This window comes from Dipodomys merriami, unplaced genomic scaffold (assembly GCF_024711535.1).
Source record: "Dipodomys merriami isolate MVZ:Mamm:240054 unplaced genomic scaffold, mDipMer1.0.p SCAF_10, whole genome shotgun sequence".
In the NCBI taxonomy this organism is placed as follows: Eukaryota; Metazoa; Chordata; class Mammalia; order Rodentia; family Heteromyidae; genus Dipodomys; species Dipodomys merriami.
Window position 1 is genome coordinate 3,089,288 of NW_027202271.1, and position 19,581 is coordinate 3,108,868.

General features: G+C 46.3%; 1 protein-coding gene across 10 annotated transcripts in view; it reads left to right on the top strand.

The window, feature by feature from the left end:
• Nucleotides 1-15,835: 15,835 nt before the first annotated feature.
• The window catches only part of Bicd1 (BICD cargo adaptor 1), a 105,584-nt gene continuing 101,838 nt past the window's right edge, over nt 15,836-19,581 (top strand). For all 10 annotated transcript variants that reach the window (XM_070038533.1, XM_070038551.1, XM_070038542.1 and 7 more), the window contains exon 1: nt 15,836-16,410. In XM_070038533.1, coding sequence (XP_069894634.1) covers nt 16,198-16,410 — 213 coding nt within the window. In that variant the 5' untranslated portion in view covers nt 15,836-16,197. The remainder of the gene's footprint in view (nt 16,411-19,581) is intronic.

Sequence of the window (19,581 nt, forward strand, 5' to 3'; positions counted from 1 at the left end):
CCTGTTCTGATTTGGTGTTTCTACCCTAGGCTGTTGCCCTACCTCTTGAGCCATGCCTCTATGTCTGGCTTTTTGTAGGTTAATTGGAGAGATAAAGAGTCATGAACTTTCCTGTTCCAACCAATTCAAACCATGATCCTTAGATCTCAACCTCCTGTGTAGTGAGAATTACAGAGGTGATGTTACGGGGAAGAGTCCACCACGCAGAGAGAGCCTCATGTAAAAAGATGACTTTATTGGGGAAGTGAACAACTGACTGGCCAGGGATGGAGCACAGACTTGGGGGCGGAAACTGCAACCCCAAGTGGCCCACAAGCTAGGGTTTTTTAAAGCAAAATCCATGCGGTCAGGTCTGCCCACAAGCAGGTGACCAATGGGTTTGTAGTCATGTCAGGCCACATGCAGGTGGCCAATGGAGTTAACATCTGACTTATACTAGCTGTTTAAGCTAACCTATCATTTTGGCTTGAATTAGTGTGTGAATTTGGTGGGCAAAAGGCAGAGTTTACATTTTGGTGAGGAAAAGCATATTTCCTGACCCTGAGGTATTTGTGGGAAACTGGTATTTTGATTCTCAGGGGCAGGGCAAACTCCTAGAGCATTAAAGATGGAGTCAGTCTTTGGGTCCCCTTAACACTAGGAGACCCTTCCCCCCTATGGTGAGCCATTAGTGCCTGGCTAGGAAGATGAATTTTAATTAATAAACAGCAAATGAGTTTCTAGAAGACTCCATGTAAAGAAATAACAGGGCAAGCTGGTTGCTGGTGGTTCACACCTGCAATCCTAGCTACTCAGCAGGCTGGGATTGAAGTTCAAATCCATCTGAGGCAGAAAAGTTTGTGAGCCTTTTATCTTCAATTAACTAGTAAAAAGCCAGAAGCAGAGGTATGGTTTAAGTGGCAGAACACCAGCCAGTGAAAAAGCCAGTGAGAGCATATGGCCCTGAATTCAAGCCCCAGTACTAGCATACACAAACAAAAACTGATGGCTCACATCTGTAATCCTAGCTATTCAGGAGGCTGAGAGTTGAGACCACAGTTCAAAGCCAGCCCAGGCAGGAAAGTCTGTGAGACTCTTAGCTCCAATTAACTACCAAAAAAAAAAAAAAAAGCCGGAAGTGGTGCTGTGGCTCAGATGGTAGCCTTAAGCAAAAGAAGCAAAGGGACAGCATCTAGGTCCAGAGATCAGGTTGCAGAGTTCACACACACTCTAATTGGAGGGGTTAGAGGCATAGCTCAGTTGTTAGAGCACCAGCCAATGAGCAAAAGTATCAGGTACCAAGTTCATGTCTTAGTCTTGGACCTGAGAGAGAGAGAGAGAGAGAGAGAGAGAGAGAGAGAGAGAGAGAGAGAGAGAGAGAGAGAGAGAGAACCCTAATGGAGACTTCACCATTAAGTTAGTTTAATAGTCATTTTCTCCCTAGATTGCTGGTTCCAATCATGAGCAGTAATTTTCTGCCACTTGGGGCAGCAGTAGTACAGTGTGAAGGGGTCCTATGTCTCACCATGCAGGCCTGGAGAGAGCATGACATAAGCAGCTTGTGCCTTCTGAACTAACTGAGCTTCCAGGCTCTGTTCATCTTTGTATGAGGTTCCTGGGTCAGGAAGGCAAGCAGGGAGTGACAGGATGGCATTTTCTGGCAGGTGGCAGGAAATTCAGTAACAAGGTTAATCCTGTTGGTGATGCAGACAGTGGCAAGATGTGTTTACTTTTATTTTTCCTGGTCCTGGGGCTTGAACTCAGGGCCTACACACTGTCTCTGACCTTTTGTGCTCAAGGCCAGTGTTCTACCACTTGAGGTCCACTTCTGCTTTTTTGCTTTTTTTGTTGTTGTTGTTGTTTTTGTGTGTGTGCGTGCGTGTGTGTGTGTGTGTGTGTGTGTGTGTGTGTGTGTGTGTGTGTGCCAGTCCTGGGGCTTGATGGGGCTTGAACTCAGGCCTGGGCACCATCCCTGAGCTTCTTTTGCTCAAGGCTAGTACTCAACCACTTGACCCACTATGCTACTTCCAGCTTTTTCTCTTTATCTTGTACTATGCTAGGCAAGCACTGAAAACGCTAAGCCACATTCTCCCAGCCCTGATGGTTAATTGGAGATAAGAATTCCTTGGCCTTTCCCTTCTGGGCTGGCTTTGAGCCTTGATTATCTGGTCTCTGCCTCCAGAGTAGCTAGGATTATAGGTGTCAGCCACTAGTTCCAGGCTGCAAGGATATCTTAAAGATGCTTATCCTGGAAAAAACAAACACCTGGCAAAATTACTCCTCTTAAAAAGATATTCGAAGTTTTACTTTTCTCAAGAACTGACACCTGTGCTAAAGGGAGTTGGTGACAAAAATCCATCTTTTTTTTTTTTTTTTTTTTGCTAGTCTTGCAGCTTGAACTCAGGGCCTGGACACTGTCCCTGAGCTTCTTTTTTTTTTTTTTTTGGGTCCGGTCATGAGGCCTGAACTCTGGGCCTGGGCACTGTCCCTCAGCTCTTCAGCTCAATGCTAGTGCTCTACCTCCTGAGCCACAGCATCACTTCCGGCTTTTTTCTTTTTGCTTATGTGGTGCTGAGGAATTGAACCCAGGGCCTCAGGCATGCAAGGCAAGCGCTCTACCACTGAGCCACCTTCCCAGCCCCCCCTGAGCTTCTTTTGCTCAAGGCTAGCTAGCACTCTATCACTTGAGCCACAGCACCACTTCTGGCTTTTTCTGGTTTACGTGGTACTGACGAATTGAACCAAGGGCTTCATGTATGCTAGGCAAGCACTCTACCACTAGCCAAATTCCCAGTCCCCCATCCTTTTTTTTTTTTTTTTTTTTGGAAAGGATGTCCAGACTTCAATGACCAACGTTTAACAAGCTAGTCAGTCTTAAAGTCTTTGAGCCCAACTGATAAAATGTAATAATGTATTTTAGACAAACTGGACCTCCTTTCTACCATAAATATCCATGATGTTAAAACACCCAGTGTACCCAGATCTGGTGATATATTAGCTTTCTATCTTCCCTTCCTTTCCCTTTACTAATAAACTATCTTTGTCTCTACTTTGATATGTCTTCATTTTTTTTAAAATGATAACAAGAATTCAGTACAAGCTGGCTGCCAGAGGTTCATGCCTGTAATCCTGGCTACTAAGGAGGCTGAGTATCTGAGAGTCAAGGTTCAATGCCAGCTCAGGCAGGAAAGTCCTTGAGACTGTTGTTTTCCTTTGATCGTGGGACTTGAATTCTGGGCCTGGGTGCTGTCCCTGAGCTCTTCAGCTCAAGGCTACACTCTAACACTTGAGCCACAGTGCCACTAGCGGTTTTCTGGTGGTTTATTGGAGTTAAATCTCTCAGACTTTCCTGACCAGGCTGGCTTTGAGCTGTGATCCCCAGATCTCAGCCTCTTGAGTAGCTAGGATTACAGGCGTGAGCCACCAGCGCCCGGCTAATCCTTGAAACTTATCTTCAGTTAACCACCCAAAACTGAAAGTGGATCTGTGGCTCAAGTGGTAGAGTGCCAACCTTGAGTAGAAAAGGCTCATGAGTTCATGCTTCAGTACCAGAACAACAACAACAAAAAGGAACCTGCAAAATGTGTCATTTTATTGATCAACTGTGTTTTCATTTCCACTTAGTTCTTGGCTTTTATGTCAAGAGTTATACTTGTAATGAATCTCATCTATAGTATTTATTTATATTCTTGTGATCATCCTCAATGCAACAAGATGATCACAAATTCCTACATATTTGTCAAATATTCTAACCATGTTTTTTAATGTGTGCTGATCTTAGGGCTTGATCTTGGGCCTGGGCACAGTCCCTGAACTTCTTTTCAAGACTAGCACTCTACTACTTGAGCCATAACTCCACTTCTGGTCTTTTTGGTAGTTTACTGGAATTAAGAGACTCATAGACTTTCTGCCTGGGCTGGCTTAAAGCCATGATCTTCAAATCTCGGCCTCCCAAGAAGCTAGATTTACAAGCATGAGCCACCAGCACATAGGATTATTATAGACTCTTTTGGTGTGTGTGTGTGTGTGTGTGTGTGTGTGTGTGTGTGTGTGTGTGTGTGTGTGTGTGTGTGTGTGTGTGTATGCCAGTCCTGGGGCTTGAACTCAAGGCCTGGGCACTGTCCCTGAGGATTTTTGCCTAAGGCTAGGGTTCTATTACTTGAATCACAGCTCTAACTTTTGATGGTTATGATTAGAGAAAAGAGTCTCATGGATTTTTCCTGCCCAGGCTGACTTTGAACTGTGATCCTTAGATCTTAGCCTCTTGAGGACCTAGGATGACAGCTGTGACCACCACCCTGGGCTTATTCTCTTTCTTTTCTTTCTTTCTTTCTTTCTTTCTTTCTTTCTTTCTTTCTTTCTTTCTTTCTTTCTTTCTTTCTTTCTTTCTTTCTGTCATGGGACTTGAACTCTGGGCCTGGGCATTGTCCCTTAGCTCTTCAGCTCGAAGCTAGCACTCTACCACTTGAGCCACAGTACCACTTCTGGTTTTCTGATTGATTTATTGGAGATAAGAGTCACACAGACTTTCCTGCCCAAGCTGGCTTTGAACTTCTATCTTTAGATCTCAGCCTCCTGATTAGCTAAGATTACAGGCGTGAGCTACCGACGCTCAGCTCTTCGGTTTATCTCATAAAGATATTCAGCAGGGTGGGAAGGTGGCTCAATGGTAGAGTGTTTGCCTTGTATGCATGAGGCCCTGGGTTCGATTCCTCAGCACCACATAAGCAAAAAGAAAAAAGCCGGAAGTGGCCCTGTGGCTTAAGTGGTAGAGTGCTAGCCTTGAGCTGAAGAGCTGAGGGACAGTGCCCAGGCCCAGAGTTCACGCCCCACGACCGGATTACCCCCCCCCCCCGCAAAAAAAGATATACAGCAAACACTAGGAAATGGCTGTTACTCTTTTAATTTTCCTATGTACAAAATATAGGCATTCATCAAAGTTCTATTACCTAAAATACATCTATGATTATTGCTTAATCCCAGCCTTGTTTTGGTCTGATAGACACTACAGTCCCTGACTTCTGTTTTGCTGAAATACACAACAACTGAGTCATATTTTGGTCAACATCTAATGAACCAATGCTGAATGAAATAACACTAGATATCTGGTTTTTTTTTTTAACAGAAAGAAATTTGCTTAAAATATAATTTTCTTTTTTATATTTGTTTAAACATAAGCCACATGATTTTTATTTATTTATTTATTTATTTTGGTGCTGGTTCTAGTGTTTGAATTCAGGGCCTAGGCATTGTTCCTTAAGCTTTTTTGCTCAAGGTAGAGCTCTACTACTTGAACCATGGCTTCACTTTGGCTTTTTTTTTTTGTTAGTTGTGGGGCCTGAACTCTAGGCCTGGGCGCTGTCCCTCAGCTCTTCAGCTCAAGGATAGACCTCTACCACTTGAGCCATAGTGCCACTTCTGCTTTTTCTGCTTATGTTGAGCTGAGGAATCAAACCCAGGGCCTCATGCATGCAAGGCAAGCACTCAACACTGAGCCACCTTCCCAGCCTGACAAAGTTTATTAAAACATCATATGCTTATAAATGGCATAGGGTCATAGAAGGTAAGTCTGTAGTCATGGGACAATCATGGGACAGAAAGTTGACCTTAAATTATTTTGGGGGAGGGCTGGGAAGTGGCTCAGTGGTAGAGCGCTCGCCTTGCATGCTTGAGGCCCTGGGTTTGATTCCTGAGCACCACATAAGCAGAAAAAAAAAAGCCGGAAGTGGCCCTGTGGCTCAAGTGGGAGAGCGCTAGCCTTGAGCTGAAGAGCTGAGGGACAGTGCCCAGGCCCAGAGTTCAGGCCCCAAGACCAGACCCCAAAAAAAATTATTTTGGGGAAATGTGGACAATTAGCAACCTTTATTTATTTTTTATTTATTTTGTTTGTTTGGTTTTTTTGGGGTCTGGTCATGGGGCCTGAACTCTGGGCCTGGGCACTGTCCCTCAGCTCTTCACCTCAAGGCTAGCACTCTACCACTTGAGCCACAGCGCCACTTCCGGCTTTTTTCTTTTTGCTTATGTGGTGCTGAGGAATCGAATCCAGGGCCTCATGCATGCAAGGCGAGCACTCCACCACTGAGCCACCTTCCCAGCATTAGCAACCTTTAATCAGTGAGCAGGAGAGCTGTTCAAGATAATAAAAGAGGAAGCAAGGTGCAAGTGGGGTGCCATTAAAAAAACAAAAAAGGAATCTTGAGGCATTGTTCTACATGGTTAACTAGGAGAAGCAAGAATGGCACTTCCAGCAAACCATCACCTGAGTCTGGCACTGGGGTGCAGGACCCTTGCCCCACATGGAGGAAGGGACATCCCTTTTCCTCCCCCAGAGGGAATGAATGCTAGCATGCACACTCATGGCACACCGGAACTCTGGAACTCCAATGGGGTCACGCAAGCCGATGCCTCCAACAATAAAGGTGATTTACAAAGGAGTTAGTTACATAAGTCAGGTAAAGAATACTGTTATTTTATTGTTGTTATTGGCCATGGGGCTTAGTGTTCTACCACTCTGAGCCACAGCTCCATTCCAATTTTTTTTATCTAGCATGCATGAAGCACTGGGTTTGATTCCTCAGTGTAAGGTCTACACAGGGACAACTCCCTGTAAGGTCCACTCCTGGATGGCGAGCAGACTCCACCCTCCTCGCAGCCAAGTCTCCACCCAGCACCTGCGTTACCTAGGCAACCGGGACACCTGGAAGAGGTCACATCTGCATCCACTGAGGTCACATCTGAATTTCATGTGGCCACACCTTTCTCCGCCCATACCCTAGATAAGGCCTAGCCCTGGCCCACCCGTTCTCTTTTATAGCTCTTTCCCAGCTTTCTCTTCTCATTCCCAGCTCTCTCTCCCAGCTTTTTTCCCCAGGTCTTTCCCAGGCCTTTTTTTTTTTTTTTTGTCAGTTGTGGGCCTGAACTCTGGGCCTGGGCAGTGTCCCTCAGCTCTTCAGCTCAAGGCTAGCGCTCTACCACATGAGCCACAGTACCACTTCCGGCTTTTTTTTTTTTTTGCTTATGTGGTGCTGGGGAATCGAACCCAGGGCCTCAGACATGCAAGGCAAGCGCTCTACCACTGAGCCACCTTCCCAGCCCATGTCTTTTTTTTTTTTTTTTTTTTTTAATCAGCTTTTCAGGTCAAGGTGAGCACTCTACCACTTGAGACACAGCGCCACTTCCACCCTAGGATGGCTTTGAACTGTGATCCTCAGATCTCAGCCTCCTGAGTAGTTAGGATTATATGTGTGAGCCATCGGGGCTCAACTTATTTATTTTTCTTTTAAGCAGTTACACAAGGTTTTAATTCAACTTGTCAGTTTAGAGCACAGGATATCTTGTTTTGTATGTGTCAATACTGGGACTTGAACTCAGGACCTAGGCTCTGTCCCTAAGCTTTTTTTGGCACTCTACCACTTGAGCCACAGTGCCACTTCTGGCTTTTTTTGTTTATGTGGTACTGAGGAATCAACCTAGCGCTTCATGCATGCAAGGCAAGCACTCTACCACTAAGCCACATTCCCAGCCCACTATCCCTGAGCTTTTTTGCACAAGGCTAGCACTCTATCTCTTGAGGCACAGGTCCACTTCCATTTTTTTTGGGGGGGGGGGTCTGGTCATGGGGCCTGAACTCTGGGCCTGGGCGCTGTCCTTCAGCTCTTCAGCTCAAGGCTAGCGCCACAGCGCCGCTTCCAGCTTTTTCCTTTTTGCTTATGTGGTACTGAGGAATCAAACTCAGGGCCTCATGCATACAAGGCAAGCACTCTACCACTGAGCCACCTTCCCAGCCCCATTTTTTTTTTTTTTGATGGTTAATTCAAGATGAGTCTCTTCAATTTTCCTGCTCAATCTGGCTTTGAACCACAATCCTAAAATGTCAGCCTCTTGAATAGCTAGGATGTAGACGTGAACCACTAGGGCCTGGGGAACTTTTGCTTCTCATCTCAGTTAGGATGGCAGGTCTCTTCCATCAAGATGGAGTCTTGCATATTTTTCTGCCTCGCCCAGAACTACAGTTCTTCCCATGTTACCCTCCCAGGTAGCGAGATAATAGGAACACAGAACACCAAAGAATACCGGGGTTAAATGACCTTACCAAAGTCCTGCAAGTCATGAATTCAAATCTTGTGCTTGGTCAGCCATCCAAGGCATTGTCCACTTCAGCATCTCCATAGAGAACATGATTTGTTATTCCCAAGGGTGAAAATGGAGAGGATGCAGAGAGAACTGGGGTTGGAGAGAGGCACAAGACCTAGAAGAAGTTCCACTAGAAGCTGCTAAACATAGCTGGGTACTGGTGCTCAAGCCTGTAATCCTAGCTACTCAGAAAGCTGAGATTGAGGATTATAGTTCAAAGCCATCCTGGCAGGAAAGTCAGTGAGACTCTTCAATTAACTACCAAAATAAATCTAGAAGTGAAGATGTGGCTCAAGAGGTATAGCACTAGCCTTGAGCACAGAAGCCCAAAGATAGTGCCTAAGCTTTGAGTTCAAGCCCAGTACTGGTACCAAAATTAAAGAAAGGAAGAAGGAAGAGAGAGAGAAGCTAGGAATTTGAGTTGGGTGTATAACATTGCCAAAGCATTAAATTCTATCAGGAGTACAAGAAAGCATTTAAAAAATAGAACACTCTTTGTAGTGAATGGATGATTTTTGCTACGGTGACTACAAATATTCTGAGCAAACCTGTTAGCCATGACATGGATGTGGTTGCCATGACTACAAAATAATTGCACTTCCAGCAGCTTTTACAACAGAGCAGTGTTTGATTACCATCATAAAATTATTCTGTAATGTAACAATTTTTTTTAATTTGAGACTGGGACTCAAGCTTTGATTATAAGCATGAGCCACTGGTAGCAGGCCTGGAATACTTTTGTTTTTTTCATTTAAAAAATTAATTAATGCTGGGTGTGGTGGCTCACACCTATAATCCTAGCTACTCAGGAGGCTGAGATCTGAGGATTGTTGTTCAAATGAAAGTCTGTGAGACTCTTATCTCCAACAAACCACTCAGAAAACTGGAAGTAGCACTGTGGCTCAAGTGGTAGAGCACTAGCCTTGAGCTGAAGAGCTCAGGGACCATGCCCAGGCCCCATGACCAACCAAAAAAATTAATTAATTTGCTGGACACTTGTGGCTTACATCTGTAATCCTAGTTATTCACCAGGCTGAGATCTGAGGATCCAGGGTTTGGGTTTTTTTCCTTGCTGGTCGTGGGGCCTGAACTCTGTCCCTCAGCTCTTCAGCTCAAGGCTAGCTCTCTACCACTTGAGCCACAGCGCCACTTCTGGCTTTTTCTGCTTATGTGGTGCTGAGGAATCGAACCCAGAGCATCATGCATGCAAGGCAAGCACTCTACCACTGAGCCACCTTCCCAGCCTCAGGATCCAGGTTTAAAGCCAGCCTGGGCAGACAAATATAAGAACTCCAATTAATCAGCAAAGATCTCTAAGTAGAGATGTAGCTCAAGTGGTAGAGCATTCACCTTGAATGAAAAAGCCAAAGGACAGCACCTAGGCCCTGAGTTCAGGTCCCAATGTGAAGCCTGAACAAAATATAATATAGACATTCTAAGTTTAGATTCCATCCTGTTAAGGCACTATAATAAACTCCAGGAACTGTATCAGCAACTCCCCTGGAGCCCAAACTCCAGAACTCCCTTTACGGTAAATCCCACTAACTACAGCTAAGTTCCAAATGTTCCTGCAAGATAAAGACCACTTGGTGACAGCTCAGATCATCTGCTTTAGCCAATCATTTTGAAGAGCATCAGCCCCTTGAACCAGCCAACCCCCAGTCCCTGGTTGGTTCCCGCCACTGGTTAAACCAATCATCTTTCAGAATTATTTTATGAATTTCCCGAGATGTGATATGATTTGCTAAGTGATGCTATGGTGTATAGAATGTCCCTGAAACCCTATAAAAACCCTGCTAGAGGAAGGGTCGGGGTTCTCAACTCTGACCTGCTGCATAGGTGACAGTTTTGAGTCCAGGCTTGAGCTTGTAATAAACGACTCTCATGTGCTTACATCAGTATTGGCTCCTTAGTGGTCTTTGGGGATCCTTATCTGGGCATAAGACCAACACTGGCACTAAGCAACAAAAACTGATGAAAAAAAACACAACCTTAAAGGGAAAATAGCACAGATAGAAGAAATAAAGTAAATAAATAAGTGAATCAATGAATGAATGAATATAAAGGCTCAATGCTTAAGTTAACTAAGCATGTAGATTGAAAAAAACAAGAGATGGGGGCTGGGAAGGTAGCTCAGTGGTAGAGTCCTTGCCTTGCATGCATGAGGCCCTGGGTTTGACTCCTTAGCACCACATAAACAGTAAAGGCCAGAAGTGGCCCTGTGGCTCAAGTAGTAGAGAGCTAGACTTGAGCTGAAGGGCTGAGGGACAGTGCCCAGGCCCAGAGTTCAAGCCCCAAGACTGACCAACTCCCCCCCCAAAACAAAACAAAACAAAGAAATGAGATGATATTCCCTTTTATCAGTCAAATTAGTGGTGGGAGTTTGAAAAGGAATCGCCTTTGACCCTGATAAAGGCTGTCAGGTCTACTCAGGGACACCTCCCTACCTCTTGGCTAAGTTTCCTACCAGTATCTGTTACCTAGGTAACTGGCATACCTGGAAGCAGTCACCTTCCCCTCGTGCTAGGTCAGATCCTGGGCCACCTCTGGTCACAGGCCTTGCAACTGACCTCAGAAGGGTCCCAGACCCTGAGATCACATCCAGATCTAGTGTGGCCACACCTTTCCCCCACCTGGCCATACCTCTTCCTGTCCCTGGCCTAGATAAGTCCTGGCCAGGAGTGGATCGCCCTTTCCTTTTCAGCCAGGCCTCTCTACCATGCATGGGGGGTGGGCAGCAGTTCAGTAAATAAACTTCTTTTCCTGCCTGAATAGCTCGTGGTGTTCTCTTCTTTGGCTACCTAATGAAACCTACCTATTTAATATACCTTACAAAGGCTTTCTAGAAAAGAGTTCATTTGCATTCCAATTATGATGGCTTAGTATTCCAATTGCTAAACTTTCAAAACCCACACTCTCTTTGGCCTAGTAAGTTTTCTTGGAGAAAGTTCTTTACAAGGTCAGACAATAGAAATGATTGCGATGATTTCTTTTAAATTCTTTTTTGTGTGCTTGCTGGACCTGGGGCTTTGAAATGTAGTGGGAAGACCCCTTACTCAGGCAAGCAAGCCTACCCAGTCGTCCTGAACACAGCCCACCGCAACAGAAGTTGTTAACAAAGAAGCAACTTTATTGAGAAGGTTCCTACATGGACAGGCCAGGGCCAAGCATAGGCTCAGGAGCTGATACTGCGACCCTGAGCAGCCCACGTACTTTGTCTTTTTTTTGTTGTTGTTTTGTTTTTTGTCGGTCATGGGGCCTGAACTCTGGGCCTAGGTGCTGTGCCTCAGCTCTTCTGCTCAAGGCTAGCACTCTACCACTTGAGCCATAGCGCCACTTCTGGCTTTTTCTGCCTATGGGGTACTGAGGAATCGAACCCAGGGACTCATGAATGCAAGAAAGCACTCTACCATTGAGCCACCTTCCCAGCCCACAACTTAGTGGTTTTATGGGTCAGTCTTTAACTCAATAATCAAGGGTGGGTTAGGTTGTTAAGGGGAGGGGGACCAGATGCATTTTTTTTTTTTTTAAATTCTGGAGTTAGGCCCATCAAGTCTAAAATCCCTAAAACAAAGGCAAAGCTCAAAATGGAATCAGACCAGCTTGGGCCCCATCTCAGGGTCCACTTCCGAAACAGCCTGAGCAACAATACTAAACTTTCTCGCTCAAGGCTGGTGCTCTACCACTTGAGCCATAGTTCCACTTCTGGCTTTTAGCTAAATAACTTAATAACTTAAGAGTCTCATGGATTTTCTTACCCAGGCTGGCTTTGAACTTCCATCTTAGGTTCTCAGTCTTCTGGGTAGCTAAGATTTCAGGCATGAGCTATCAGCTCCTGGCTTCTTGTTCTTTAGTTAAGAACTGAAATTCTTTGCTTTACATGGTAAGAATTCTATTATTGCACGCAAAAAGATAGTAAAGATATCAAAAGAAAAGCAGTGTCACTAGTTAAGAAGGTGTTGCTACAGTGCCCAGGCCCTGAGTTCAAGCCCCAGAACCAACACTAGAAAAGACAATTAAAAAAAGCTGAGCACTAGTGGTTCATGCCTGTAATCCTAGCTAGCTACTCCAAAGGCTAAGATCTGAGGATGACAGTTAGAAGCCAGCCCAGGCAAGAAAGTCCGTGAGCCTCTTATCTCCAATTAAGGATCAAAAAAGCTGGACGTAGAGGTATGGCTCAAGTGGTTGAGTGCTACCTTGAGCAAAAGTTCAAGCTCCAGGATTAGAGAGAGAGAAAGAAAAAGATATTGCTATTGTCCAAGAAAAAGAAACAGCTGGCCTGGACTGAATGACTGCAGCAGGGATAGATGGACTGAAGATTTATTGAAGAAAAGAAGGAGAGGGGAGATAGTTGAAGACTGGATGTGAATAGGAAAAAAAAAAAGGAATGATGAATCAATTTTAGTTTAGACTTGGGCAACTGGCAAGATGGCTTACTATTCTGTTCAGTGGGGATGTCGGGGAGTTACCACTTAGTGGGGTGGTCTGTCACCTGCTTAGACATATTAATTTTGGTTATAATTAGTTTTGAACATATTAATTTTAAAATACTTTGGAAGTATCAAAGAGACTTTTTTTTTTGGTCGGTTGTGGGGCTTGAATTCTGAGCTTGAGCACTGTCCCTGTGCTCTTCAGCTCAAGGTGAGTACTCTACCGCTTGAGCCACAGCACCACTTCCAGGTTTCTAGTGGTTTATTGGAGATAAGAATCTCATGGACTAGCCGGGTGCTGGTGGCTCACGCCTGTAATCCTAGCTACTCAGGAGGCTGAGATCTGAGGATCGCGGTTCAAAGCCAGCCCGGGCAGGAGAGACCATGAGACTCCTATCTCCAATAAACCACCAGAAAACCGGAAGTGGCGCTGTAGCTCAAGTGGTAGAGCGCTCGCCTTGAGCTGAAGAGCTGAGGGACAGCGCCCAGGCCCAGAGTTCAAGCCCCATGGCCGACAAAAAAAAAAAAAAAAAAAAAAAGAATCTCATGGACTTTCCTGCCAGGGCTGGCTTTGAGCCAAGATCTTCAGATCTTAGCCTCCTAGGATTACAGGTATGAGTCACCGGCGCTTGGCTGAGACTGTTTGATTAAGATCAGAATTGAGAAGACTGTAGGGTCAGATGCTGGTGCTCACACTTGTAATCTGAGGTACTCAGGAGGCTGAGATCTGAGGATCATGATTGGAAACTAAACCAGGCAGGAAAGTCTGTGAAATTTATATATATATATATATATATATATATATATATATATATATATATATATATATATATATATATATATATAATTATTTTTGGTTGTTTGTGGGGCTTAACTCTGGGCCTGGGCACTGTCCCTCAGCTCTTCAGCTCAAGGCAAGCGCCCTACCACTTGAGCCATAGTGCCACTTCTGGCTTTTTTTTTTGCTTATGTGGTGCTGAGGAATCAAACTCAGGGCCTCAGGCATGCAAGGCCAGTACTCTACCTCTGAGTCACCTTCCCAGCCCCCCAGGGTGGCTTTGAACCACCATCCTCAGATCTCATCCTCCTGAGTAGCTAGGATTACAGGCATGAGCCACCAACTCCAGGTGCCTGGGAAATCCTTATCTCTAAATACTCAAAACAAAAGCTGGAAGTGTAGCTGTGGCTCAAGTGATAGAGCACTAGCCTTGAGTCGAAAAGCTCAGGGACAGCACCCAGGCTATAAGTTTAAGTTCTAAGACTGGCACAAAATAAGAAAACAAACAAACAAAAAAAGAGATTGTGGGGCAGGTATGAGTTTCCTCTGGAAATCATTCACATAGATAGTATGTAAATCCTTGGAAACTGCCAGGCAGATGTGGCTCATGCCTATAATCTGCACTACTCAGGAGGATGAGACCTGAGGATCTCAGTTTGAAGCTAGCTGGGGCAGAAAAACCCTTGAGACTCCTATATCCAATTAACCAGCAAAAAGCTGGAAGTAGAACTGTGGCTCAAGTGGTAGAGCACTAGCTTTGAACAAAAAGCTAAGTAAGAAAATGAGGCCCTGAGTTCAAGCCTCAGCGCCTACACACACACACACACACACACACACACACACACACACACACACACACACACACACACACACACAGAATTAATAAAATAAGGGTGTTTTCTGATAGTGGGAATGTAAAATAGTACAGCCACTCTGGAGGTTCCTCAAAAATCTAAACATGGATTTTTTCCCACGACACAGACACATATCCCTGGGCATCTACCCTAAACATGACGAGCCAGGATATGATAAGGACATCTGTACATACATGTTCATTGCTGTACAATTCACAATAGTCAAGATATGGAAACAACCCAGATGCCCCACAGTAGATGAGTGGATCCAAAAAACATGGTACCTATGTAGAATGGAATTTTACATAGCCATTAGAAACAATAATGTCATTTGAAGGGAAATAGATGAAACTAGAACAAATCATGTTAAGTGAGGTCAGCCAAGAACAGAGAGACAAACAGCCCATGTTCTCTCTGATATGTGGAAGTTTGATCTAAAAACGTACTGGGTTATGACAAATGGTACAGAATTCTAGATACATACACTGAGACCAAAAGAGGATACTCAGGAGAAAATCACAAAGGTGCAATGCTTAAGTTCCTCTTGATATTTGTATAAAATAAAATACATACTGAAATGAACTCCAAGATACAAAAGACTTTTTTTTTTTAAAGTTTTTGATGATTCTGTCTCCTTTTACATGGTGTGTTCACGTGCATATCTTCAGGAGGATGGGAGGAGGGCACAGAACTCGAGGAAAAAGGGTAAAAAAGTGCAGCAGTGGAACTCACTGGACACTGATGAAAGTGGACTCTACAACTTCTCGGAAGGAGATGGGAAGGAGGGACTGGAAGGCAGTGAGGGAGGAAAATGTACTCATTACCTGACTCAGATAATTGCAATCCCTCTGCACATCACTTCTAAAAGAACAATAAAGTAAGCATCTTACAAAGTCAGGATGTGTTGACAAGAAACGCTAGGAGTAACTATCGTGCCTGGAGGGGAACTGGGAAGTATTTTCTCTGTGCACACAGAACCCGTGAGAAGCTGAGCTAGAAGAGCTGGGTGAGGCCAGCGGCCGGCGGCTCATGCCTGTCATCCTAGGTCCTCAGGAGGTTGAGACCTGAGGATCTGGGTTCAAAGCCAGCCGGGGGCAGGAAAGTCCGTGAGACTCTCATCTGCAATTAATCACAGAAAAAAAAGCCCAATGTGGCGCTGTGGCTTCCAGTGGTGGAGCGCTGGCCTGGAGTTCAAGTCCTAGGGCCGATGAAAAATAACGAAAAGCAGCTGGGTGCGGCCGGAGGCGCGTCGCGGAGGCTGCCGCGGGGTGACGCGGGGTTCAGGCCAGGGCGGGGCGGATCCAGGCCCGGGGGCCCGGCCTCGCAGGTGCGGGGCTCCGGAGGTGGCGCGCAGCCGGGGTGGAGGGGAGGGAGAGGGCGCTCCGCGGGGTGGCGGCCGGCTGAAGGTGCGGATCCTGGGCGGGCGGGAGCGATGCGGGGCCGGGCCCCCGGCGTCACCTGGCGGGGGGACTCGGAGGGCGGGCTCCGCTCCGGTCGGGCCTGCGGTCCCCCTTGGTGGTGGTGGTGGGGGGAGGCTTCCGTCCGGTCCGCCCGTCCCCGGCCTCCCCGCCCCCTGCGCCGAGCGCGGGCCCCGAGCCAGCGGCACTGCATCATTTCTTTCTTTCTTTCTTTCTTTCTTTTTTTTTTTTTTTCCAAGGCTGCGGCAGGGCCCGCGGGGAGCAGGTGGAGAGAACCGAGCCGGCGAGCGGGCGCGCCGGACCCAAAGGAAGACTGCAGTGACGCGGGGGGCCCGGAGACATGGCGGCCTCTGAATAAGCAGAATCCCGAGGCGGCCCGCGCCCCCCGCCCTCCCCGCCCACCCCGCACCATGCCGGGCGGGTGCTGAGCGCAGGCCGGGCCGAGCCTCGGCCCCCGGGCGGGGAGCGGCGGCCCCGGGCCCGGCGGCGGCCTCGCCCGTGCGTCCGTCCGGAGCCCCGTCCCTCCCGTTCCCACCGCTGCGGTCGCCGCTCCCGCCCCCCTCCCCCGGCCCCGCACCTCGGCGTCCGCACCCCGCGCCTGGACTATGGCCGCTGAGGAAGCCGTGCAGACGGCCGAGCACTACCGGGCGGAGGTGGAGCGGCTGAGCCGCGAGCTGGCCGAGACCACCCATGAAAAGATCCAGGCGGCCGAGTACGGGCTGGTGGTGCTGGAGGAGAAGCTGACGCTCAAGCAGCAGTACGACGAGCTGGAGGCCGAGCACGACGCGCTCAAGCAGGAGCTGGAGCAGCTGAAGGAGGTGAGGGGAGAGGAGCCGGCCCCCCACTGCCCGGGGAGAGAGGCCGCGGGGACGGCGGGGTCCCGAGGACGCCATCGAGAGCCCTTTGTTGGTCGGAGATAAATGAGAGGGGCCATTGTGACCCCCACCCCCTACACACACACACACACACACACACACACACATACATATGCACACACATACATACACATATACACATACATACACACACGTACACACGTACACACATACACACATATGCACATACACACATATGCACATACACACATACACATATACACACGTACACACATACACACAGATATACATACATATACACATACACACATATACACATACACACACATACACACACACACAGGCCAAGAGAAAAATAATAGCCTAAGAAATGAATGATGTCTACGCCTGAACTGGGCAGGCTGAGGCAGGGGGGTGGGGTGGGGGTGGGGGAGGCTCTCCTAAGTCCTCCGGTCCCCCTGCTCCCATTATAGGTTGCAATACAGCAATCAAACTTCCCCAAATTGCGGTGGCTCGCGACTGTCATCCTAGCTTACTTCCGAGGCTGAGATCTGAGGACCGCAGTCGGAAGCCAGCCTGGGCAGGAAGGTCCATGAGACTCTCATCTCTCCAGTTAACCAGCAAAAAAAGCTGGAAGTGGAGGTGTGTGTGGCGCAAGTGGTAGAGTGCCAACCTTGAAGAGAAAAAGCTAACGGACCTCACTAAGACCCAGCACAAAATACAACACACACACACACACACACACACACACACACACACCCTGCTGTGATTTCATTGATGATCTTATTATATACCCAGGCTTGTAATTGTGGACCCAGAATTTCACACACACACACACACACACACACACACACACACACCCTGCTGTGATTTCATTGATGATCTTATTATATACCCAGGCTTGTAATTGTGGACCCAGAATTACACACACACACACACACACACACACACACACACACACACACACACACACACACACACACACACACACACACACACACACACACACACACACACACACACACACACACACACCCTGCTGTGATTTCATTGATGATCTTATTATATACCCAGGCTTGTAATTGTGGACCCAGAATTTCAGGCTGGTTGAAATCTGACATGTAATGGTCTTTGCTGAATGGTAACTGCTTTTTGAGGGGACTAAACAGTGTTTGGAGAGCCCTTCCATCCAGTTTGACAAAGGTGATCTGCTTTGCCTTCCTGTCATTCTTGTCCTGAGGCTGAGGACACTCATTAACTTGGCTGGCTGATTTTGCTGTCTTGATGGTGTCTCTGAGCCAGGCCGAGCCAGGCCAAAGTCCTGTGAAGTCACCCTAACCAAGGCAAATTGAACTCCTCCCTAGATGGCCTGAAGGAACCTGACCTAGGGAGCCCTGTATTTGAAATGAGTCTCTTCAGGTTGAAGTGACTTCTTAAACATCACACAGCACCAAAGGACTGTGGTGAATTGTTCTTTTGGGATTTGGTGGTGGTTGTTTTGTAAAGATTGGCCTATCAGCTACTTAAACATAATTTTTAAAAAAGAACAAAATTTGCTAAGGCAATAGAAGAAAATAAGGTTTGGATTTTCCATTAAACATTTATAAGACTAGACGTATTATCAAAGTCTTTATCTGCTTATGGAGGCACAATAACAAGTAACCAAGAATAAATTTGACATATGCACTGCTTTTCTGAGTGACGATCTTTCAATTAATTACTAATTAATTATTAAGTTTTAAATGCATACTGGCATTTAAAATTAAGTCATATAATATACCAAAAAATCTTTTTTCTGTTTTTTTTGGGTCTGGTCGTGGGGCCTGAACTCGGCCTGGGCGCTGTCCCTCAGCTCTTCAGCTCAAGATTAGCACTCTACCACTTGAGCCACAGCGCCACCTCCGGCTTTTTTCTTTTCACTTATGTGGTGCTTGGGAATCGAACCCAGGGCCTCATGCATGCAAGGCAAGCACTCTACCACTGAGCCACCTTCCCAGCCCCCAAAAATCTTTTTTCTTTGTAAGTTTGCTTTAGAGGGAAGGAAAGGTCATGTTTTGTGTGGTTTTGCTGAAAAGACATGATTTTTGAGATTCTAATAAATCTGCCTTCTGATGTAATACAGATAGGGTAAATATATTTTCAAATGTCCCATTTTTGTTCAGAGATTAAATATCAAAAAGAGTCAATGTACTAAAATAAGTCAAAAGGAGAAATGTAAATTTTTTTCTTTTTTCTTTTTGTTTTGCTTTTTGTTGGTTGTGGGACTTGAACTCTGGGCTTGGGCGCTGTCCCTGTGCTCTTCAGCTCAAGGCAAGGACTCTACCCCTTGAGCCACAGTGCCACTTCCTGTAATTTTTTTTCCTCTTGCATACTAGGCAGCAAGTTCTAGCTTCTTTTTTTTTTTTTTTTTGGTCAGTCGTGGGGCTTGAACTCTGGGCTTAGGCTCTTCAGCTCAAGGTGAACACTCTACCGCTTGAGCTACAGCACCATTTCTGGTTTTCTGGTGGTTTATTGGAGACAAGAATCTCATGGTCTTTCCTGCCCGGGCTGGCTTTGAACCATGATCATCAGATCTCAGCCTCCTGAGTAGCTAGGATTATAGGCATGAGCCACCAGTGCCCGGCTTCTAGCTTCCTATTTTTCTTTCTAGGCTGATCTTCCCATCAGCCAGATTTGTTTATGTTTTGCAGTCATATTAACTTTTAGACTGGCATTTATTTATTTGTGGTGCCCGTCCTGGGGCTTGAATTCAGGGTCTGGGCACTGTGCCTGAACTTTTATTGCTCAAAGCTAGTGCTCTACCACTTGAACCACAGATCCACTTCTGGCTTTTGTTTTGTTTTGTTTTTGTAGTTTATTGGAGGTAAGAGTCTCATGGATTTTTCTGCCGGGGCTGGCTTTGAACCATGATCTTAAGACTCCAGCTTTTTTGCTGCTTAATTGGAGATAAGAGTCTCTCAGATTCATCTGCCTCCTTGATCCTCAGATCTCAGCCTCCTGAGTAACTAGGATTACAGAGGTGAGCCACAGGTGCTCTGCTGATGTTTCCTGTTTGATCCACCATAGGAGCTCTTATTCAAGTGGATTTTCCACCCACCAGCTGATGCTTACCTGGTGTATCCAAAAAAACAAAAAAGGAAGTTCAAAATAATC